This window comes from Pimephales promelas, chromosome 7 (genome assembly GCF_988280905.1).
Source record: "Pimephales promelas chromosome 7, fPimPro1.hap1.1, whole genome shotgun sequence".
Taxonomy (NCBI): domain Eukaryota; kingdom Metazoa; phylum Chordata; class Actinopteri; order Cypriniformes; family Leuciscidae; genus Pimephales; species Pimephales promelas.
The window spans coordinates 25,616,715-25,625,228 of NC_142775.1; the positions used below are offsets into that span (position 1 = coordinate 25,616,715).

The 8,514-nt window shown below is 40.0% G+C and overlaps 1 protein-coding gene across 4 annotated transcripts in view; it reads right to left on the bottom strand.

The window, feature by feature from the left end:
• Positions 1–337: 337 nt before the first annotated feature.
• Positions 338–8,514, bottom strand: part of dgkg (diacylglycerol kinase, gamma) — a 113,175-nt gene continuing 104,998 nt past the window's right edge. For 3 of the 4 annotated variants that reach the window (XM_089133266.1, XM_089133268.1, XM_089133265.1), the window contains 3 exons: positions 7,852–7,972; positions 6,989–7,049; positions 338–5,143 (listed from right to left, as the gene is read on the bottom strand). In XM_089133266.1, the coding sequence (XP_088989392.1) occupies positions 5,045–5,143; positions 6,989–7,049; positions 7,852–7,972 (281 nt within the window). In that variant the 3' untranslated portion in view covers positions 338–5,044. The remainder of the gene's footprint in view (positions 5,144–6,988; positions 7,050–7,851; positions 7,973–8,514) is intronic. The other variant, XM_089133267.1, reaches the window with a different exon arrangement.

Below are 8,514 nucleotides of genomic sequence, written 5' to 3' on the forward strand. Positions count from 1 at the left end.
CTATCGTATTTTTACGTCATAATAAGCAGGAAGTAAAACACTTAAATCCTTATTTCTCCCATCTCAGGGGAAAATAAGGGAATACACCATGACCATTCAAAAATATGACTGGGTTTCTAAAGATACAAAGCTTAATACAAATGGGTGAAGTGTCCCTTTAAGCACAGCACTAAAGGCTCACAGTATTTCTCCCAAGAACCTCATATCGCACAGAACTCTGTAATTTATTGTGTGAACTGAAATTCAATCACATTAAGTAGAGGATTGTGTCTGCGCCTTTGCTGAATATGAGACAGAATCCCAATTGAGCCACCCAAAGACCGACACCAGACACAGCTTCAGTCTCTCTGTTTATTCAATAAAACTCTTTTGTCCATTAACATGGATGCCAAAAGCTTACAAGAAACAGAGTAACAGAGTCTAAGTGGGTCTGTCAAGGGCAAGATTCACCCTGCAACCCCCTCTCACCCTGCAGGACTCCTGTTCTTGAACTCTGTTGCCTACCACACAGATGGGAATTGCTACAAACCACATTAACCCTAAGGCAGGAATAAGACACATATGTAGAACAACACATTCAGAGTTGATATGGGCTCTACTGCATCAGTGTCTCTCAATACTGTTCAACTGTCCCAGCTAACAATAGAGCACTAACACTGAGATAAGCCATACTGTCTCTACGAGACTGGTAAGATGAGCAGTGAAAGAGAGAGCATCTGTTTGGTTCTCATTGTTAGAGGGCAACGCAATGATGCTTAAAAGATCATATTTAAGTCTCGGATTGTGGTTCACCTTCCTTAAAAATTTCAAGGGTCCAGGGTTGGTCAAAACTAAGAATTGAAGAATCTGCACCTTTTCAAATCATGGGGAGAAATTTAAATAGAATTGCCCATGTCCCTCACAAATTTTAATTGGAATGACAGTAAGAGTAATTTAATGTATTGTAATTGAAAGAAATTCAACACAGGTCAATCAATCAATCAATCAAACAAACAAACAAACAAACAAACAAACAAACAAACAAACAAACAATCAATGTCTCTGTCTAACCCCTTAAACTTCAAGACATCTTTGCAAAACTTTGAAAATAAAGATTTTTTGTTCAAAAATGACAATTATATGAACGTTGGTTCATAATTCTGCTTTCTTACATTCACATTCGATATGCAATTCTGCATCTTGCATTTAATTAGAATTAAAAAGGCATTCTCAATTCAATTCTGAATAGAGCACAACCCTGCAAGAGGCAGCACGGTTTTGACAGATAAAAATGGATTATTGTTTTGAGAGTAGAGACAGTGATGGGCAGATTGAGCAATCACAGTTTTAGGACGGCTAAAAATAATAGATAAATGTCAGTCAGTCCACAAATGAAGACGTATGTGAGGTCATGAAGCTCCTTTGTGATGTGCAGGACATCGCTCCATCACCTTCCTTCTATAAAAGAGCTAGTATAGGCCAGTGTGATGACACTAACAAAAATGAATTATTGCAACACAGCAAAACAGATGTTGACCTCTCTTTTTTTTTTCTTCATTTGGTTGATTTTTCAGTGACTTGTATTGCAAAATACTTTGCTCCAAGCAAAATGCTATTCGTATCAGTGAGTTAAGGCTATCAGTTATTCACAGAAATGGGACAGAAGGGGACCTAGGTACGATTTAGAAATGGCATTTCCAGGTGACATTCATGAGTTGCTCAGTGATCAGCATATATTGGAGCCAAACCTCTACAAAATACAAAACAGAACAAAGAACTGCCACAGAGGTATTTGTACAATGAACATGCTACTAACGGATCAAGGGAAAGTACAGTGGATAGATACAAGGGGCTTGGATAGGGTCTAAAATATAATAATATGAAACTAATAAGGTAGCAACAATCAGCGTGGTCTCTCTTCAAGCAGACGTCTTTGTCTTCTTTGTTTCAGCAGGCATGCGGTGGCTAAACTTTAGAGAAAATATAAACAATATCTATATATACATGACTGTTTCAAATAATTCAAAACTGTAAAATGAAAAGTCGTTGTAAACATGCACTCGTAACCAAACCGCCGTTCTTTAAACACCAGGCTGTCACACTGAATAAACCATCTGTCCAATGACCACAGAAACAATGGGGCTCTATTAGCCTAATCCAACATTCACTTCTATGATAAAGCCATCGTCTGGAGGTGGACGTCAGTTCTGTGGTCATATGGAGAGATTATTATTCTTTTTTGTTTTTTAGGACACTGGCGTAGCTTCTGCGGTTCAGTGTTCTTTAAAGGGAACATTAATCTGCTAACCCTGGTAAGAGCTCAGTTTCCAAAGCCCACACCTGAACTTTAAATCACTCTGACCCCAGTTCTGTATTGGTGAAACATATATACAGTTCCAACACAGACCTTTAGACCCTCCAGCACACTGCGAAAGCATCTGATGATCACTGTATGTTGATCTATATCAGGCACATCTGCCTGATGGCTACAGTCAATCATGTGACCCATTAGGCATCACTGCTCTGATACTATATTAAGTTATACCTTTAAGCACATTCATAATATATGCAAACAAGGCTCTTGGATTATACAAATACTGATACATAGTGGGCATCTTTAGGTTAAATACTCTTCACAGGCCTTCTCAGAAGGGCTAAAAGATGAAAAAGCTCACTTTTTGGATCTTGAAGTGACTGTAACATTCTTTTCATTCATCTGGATCGCTATCACGCCCGTTTAACTGACGACCTGAAATTGTGAGCTCATGTTTTCATGCTGCAATTAGGAATAGTGTTTCACTCCCTGAAATAGGAAAGTTAAATTTAGGCTCTGTCCATGCAGCAGTAAATCAAACCCCACTGCAGTAGCTTGTTGTGACAGACGAGGACCAAAGGATTCAGTGTTCGTACTGTACCAGCGCTCAATTGATTTCAGCCCGTCTCTTAAGGTAGATGCTGTAAGCTACAGCGGAGACTTTCTCAGAAATACAAAGAACATTTTCTTTCAATTCTTATTTTTGTAACACCTCCTTTGATTCAAATTCTTAACATTAGTTAATGTGTTTGCGATCATAAACAAACAATTAATAACTTTCACAGCATTTAATAATCCTGGTCAACGCTATTTTATACATATATTCATAGATTTTTGAACATTTAGGCTGTGAAAATCAATATTATTGAATATATTCTGAATATACATGAATTAACAATGAACAGCAGTATAAATTAGGGTTAAACTAGATTAATAAATGCTGTAGTTCTTGATATCTAATCCATTAACTAATGTTAATGAATTGACCCTTAAAGTCATAAAGCATTACCATTATTATTTTTCCTATTATTTCCAATTGTAAATAATTGAATTCAAATCATACCTTGCTGACAAAACTGGCATGAAAGAGCCTAAATTGGTTTGCTGGTCTTAGTTCACGGCAAGACAAATGTTTGGTGAGAAAATATAAACGTATAAACAACGTAACGAGTCGTATAAACATTTCAATTGAATGAATGACTGTTATTGCAGCTGTTCAGACCGATATAAACAATTACATGCCATTAATGCAACAGATAAAGAGTGTTCTAAGCCATAGCACTAGGAAGAAACCAAACAATAAGATTTGTGCTATAGGTCACATGCTGAGCCACTACTGTTACATAAAACTACAGACGTTCTTCTGTTCTGTAAACGCCACCTACTGTCAGAGAGTGAAGTTGCATTTTCATTCTCCTGGTCTGCCATTTTTCAGGTCTATTCAAACAAAACAAATGCAAAAATGTTCATGCCAAATGTTTGTGTTGTTGTAAGTTGTTCTTCATTTGGTCTTGCTGGGTAACCTGCTTGTCTCCCAGCCTGACTAAAATGCCCCAAACCCCTCTAAATCCAGACAACAGACATGCAAACCAGCATAGACTGTTTTTTTTTGTCAGCAGGGTATTTCAATGAAAATCCAATGGAATCTTCCCCTAAATTTAATGGCACAATATTTTTGATTTGGCTTAAAAATATAATAAAATTATTGCACAAATTTGCCACTTTGCTAATAAATGATAATTGGTAAAACAGTTTTAGTACGCATTCTCTTTTCTAAGGGTTTTCTTTTTTAAAAGACTATAGGTCCATTCTGAACACTGAGCACTAGCGCTGTTGTTTTAGAGGGGAGTATAGGATTAAATAAACATCCAGCTTACTGTAACAACTTGCACTGGTCAGTTTTGCGGCCTAAGGGCGAACACCAAAAATGCCCGGGTCAAACTACAGAAGCTGAAATGCTACATCTCTTTCAGGCCAGTCTAACCTATCCCTATCAGCAGACCCCCATACACATCTTCATAATGGATGAGTTTGCCGTTTCATCTCTTTAGTGGTGGCATGTTGTAGAGCCTTAGAGAGGCACTGGAATGAGTGCTTTGCATGCACTGATGTATAATTCAGTAAGCTCCTTTAGGAGGAAAGTTTGTTCCCTGGTCCTGTTAGGCTAAGCCAGGGCCCAGTGACGTCCATACTGTATGTGTACCACCAACTGTCATGTGAAGAACATTATTGTGCCAGGGTGTCTCGCTCTCCTTCTCTTTTCACTTGAGCACACTTCTTGTCCATTTACTGAGTGAGTCTCTTGCTCCTCTGGTCCTGCCTCTCTCTCTCTCTCTTTCTCTTGGAAATTGGCAGTATCTTCTGATGAGCCGTCTCAAGAGGAGGGAGAGGGCACACAGTGTGATCCCGAGGCAGTGGCCTACTGGTAGGGGGAATTTGGTTGGAATTTGAGTCATAGCTTACAGGTCACGAGTCTGTGATAAGACATTCTGGATGATAAGACACAGGAAGTGGTCATGACATTCAGAGGAGGTCCGTTTAACTGGTTCAGCCAGGCTGTGTTGAGAGATGGAGTCTATTAGAGGCCCATTGCAGTGTTTTATTTGTATTGATTTGTTCCACACAGGTGTTTGAAAAGTCTCTTCTCTTTGGGCCCCACTAGCCAAAGACAAAGAAGAGGCTGGTAAGGTGGAGATGCTTAAGTGTGTTTGTATGATTGCAGAAGAGTGGCTGATTTTTGGAGTCTCACATTTAGTCCCGACTTCTGTTGCGCTTCTTGAAGAAGAAGAAGGGAGTTTTCTGTGGCGGTCCCAGCAGCATAGGCACCTGGTTCTTATGCGTGATCCGTATCTGCAGGAAAGAAGGAAAGATTACTCTCCGAAAACAACCAAATCTGAACAGTTGGCTAATTCCTTCTGGATGTTAATCACTCACAGTTTTAAGCAGTTGTCTCATTCACATTCAGCAAATGAGCTGACAGAAATCACACATGTCCAAATTAACAGGCACAAATTTGAGAACGTGAGAGCTGACCTTGAAACTGAAATAACATCCCATATTCCCCTCTGCACAGTTGGGCAAATTAGAGAGGACTAAAAGCACAGCGGCACACTTTTTATAGCGCTTGAGCTGACAGAAATGTATATATAGCGGAGGACATTGTGTTGGCGCTATGTGCAGATGGAAAGCTACATGTTTATTCCCCTCTTTTAATGACATAATCAGTCAATGGCAGGGTGTGACATGACAGTGTTTTAATTAACAGTCTGCTCGCTGGGACGGCTGAATGTACAAAGCTGCAACAGATCGGAGGAGGCAGTTTTCTGAGATGGAGAAAAGGTTCTACTCTGAGTCTGAATTGACATATCATTGAGCTTTGGGTGTATCTGACTTCACATTGTGAAATTTAAGAACAGACAGATACTGTGGTCTCTTTCAGAATGTTATTTTTTTTAAACGTGTTTATTGTAGTTATTCTGGTGCAACTTCAAAAACCAACCAGGTGCGTGGAAAAAAAAAGTAATACTCTTAAGGCCCCGATATACTCATGGCAAAGTTCTTTTTCGTTCTTCGTTTAGAGGTAAAACAAAGTTAAAAATACGTGAGCAGCGATATACTGTTATCGGACATCTGAAGCCACCCACACTGCGGTTCGATGAATATGTAAACATATTCAATGGTTCGATGAATATGTAAATATGTGCTGCATGCTTTCCTCACAATAAAATGCACACACAACAATACTGAGAAAACGGCAAGCATTTTAATAAAATATTACAAAAGCTTCTGATTATAGCAATGTGGTCATGTTTGAATGAGCTCTACGGCACTCCAGCAAATTCACTTTATTTATATATCGCTTTATACACTAGAGTACAACTCTAGAAGTACAGCATTTTCTACTATAAAGCAGCTTTCCACTGTGTTCATGTTTTCACTGACGGACGTCTGACCTTGACCGACTGCACAGGCCAAATAAACCAGAAAAGATTTTCACATGAAAGGAGGAGGAGCCTCCATGCACACCTTTTTAAGGCTTCCTTTAGCACCTGGAGAAAATTTTTCCCGGGAAGTTTGCTTTGGCAAGCCGTTTCGATCTACCAAAACAAACTCCAAACGAACTTCGTTTCGGCATAATTTTGTTCAAAATTACGTCATATCAGTTCGTTTTTCGATTGTGCTTGAGGTATGTCGGGGCCTTTACCATTTGATGTCACATTTCAGGTCATTAAGTTGATCTAAAACCTAACATCTACACCCAATCCTGAGTCTGGAGTACTTTCAGTTTAACAGTCATGTACATTCGGGTTAAAATTGTGCGATTGTTGATGTATCGTTTGCATATTTAAACTAGAGAACAAAACTGGTATCTTGTCCTTCCCAGTATTAACTAGACAAGTAACAGAGAAGTCACTTTCAAACCAAGTAGATTTCTGTTGGTCAACGTGGCGAATCTGCGTGACTCGTTTTAAAACTCATTGTTGAAAAATCTTTGGGGAAATCTTTTGCCCCGATTGTTTGGATTCCTATCAAAATGACTGGATTTCATAATGGAAATTCTGGATTAAGAATAATTGGATTTCCACAGAAATTCCTAATAGTGTGTCAGACTGTCTGTTATGGGTCATGAAAGAGTGTGTTTCAGACATTCAAATAAAACTGTAAATGAAAGCAAAATGATCAAAAGGAGCTGACCGTGCATGGAGGCTGCATCCACGGTTCTCCATCGATCTGCATGGGCAGAAGCCGGGACGTCCTGCGGACATAGAGTCAAGAACAGAGAATGAAAGACAGAGCTGTTACAGGTCAGGTCATTGACCAGGCAGACCGCGGGCACGAGGCTCCTATACAACACTTTTCCTGGACGGCTCTAAACACTGCGCTCTTTGTTCCCACAGCCCCATTCCCAGCCAGGCCCCTTACTCTCTAAACTAACACACTCACACAGTTCAGCACCTCCATCTCCATATACACACAGTTACAAAAAGTTAGTTTAGTCTTTTCAGCAGGGCCACTATGAGTTAAAGCAACACAGCATGGGAGAATGACAATGATGAATGCCCTGTTAATGCAGATTACGGAAAGTATTAGGTCGTAGGCAGACTGTATACAGGTGAGGAAACAGCAGTGAAAAATTGTGAATAACCACCTCGCTTCAGTTCAGCACTAACTGTTAAGCTCATTATGAGTGTTTAATGGAGCGTAGCAAGCCGGGCAACACAAACTTGTGAACTAGCACCTCAGATGTGATGAGTCTCCATTGGTTCATTAGCATACGTCAGGACTGAGCAGTGTGTGTGTTTAGACATGCTACAAACATCATTATTCATCAGTACGAGCAGTCCAGAATGTTAGAGCTGTTGGCAAAGCGAGTGACAGTGGGTCAAAGGTCTGATTTAATAGCCACACTGGCCAAGATAGGACATCCTGCTGAGGGGGAGGGGGAATAGAGAGACGTTTCAGAGTCATGGACACGAGAAGTCAGAGTGTTTGTCTATGAGTTGGACAAATACTGAACTCTTAGTCAATGTGTATGGGGACGGGCATGAACTACTGACCTGATGGTGACACTGGAACACTGTGCAAGGCGCCGCCCAGCGCTCTTGAGACCCGTGTATATCTGACCCATCTCGATGGCTCCTTCCAAACCCACCACCTCCAGAAGCTGATCACTCAGATCTGTTTAGAAGGAGAGGAACAGACCGATAGATTTTTAATTGTTTATTTCTCTTTTAGATTCTCTTCTCTTTCACACTCCATCCATTCCAAAATCTGACCCACATTCGTGGCTAATCAGTGAAAGCTCTAGCTAGCTGTTCGATGTATCAGTGCATAACATCCACACAACCCAGAATTCATCATAAGTTCAAGCCAATTATTCCAAATACTCTCATATATATTCAAAGCTCTCTAATGTGTGACGTACTTAAAAGCACATCTGCAGAGTCCAGACAGGGAGTGATGGTGTGTTTAGATGAGACTGTATGCTGTTTAACACACTGTAAACATTGTTAATAATTTTACAATGTCACCTGACAGAACACTGACACTTTTGCAACCCGGCAGGAAACTGCCGCCTGGCTTATTCGTGTCCTAGATAGGGACTTGCGCAAGAACAATGATGCAAGTTTGAGCTCCAGAGAACATCACACCCAATGCTGACCAGACAGAAATACCATCCAAAACGAACAGTGTTTGACTTTTGGTTACAATGAAAGGTC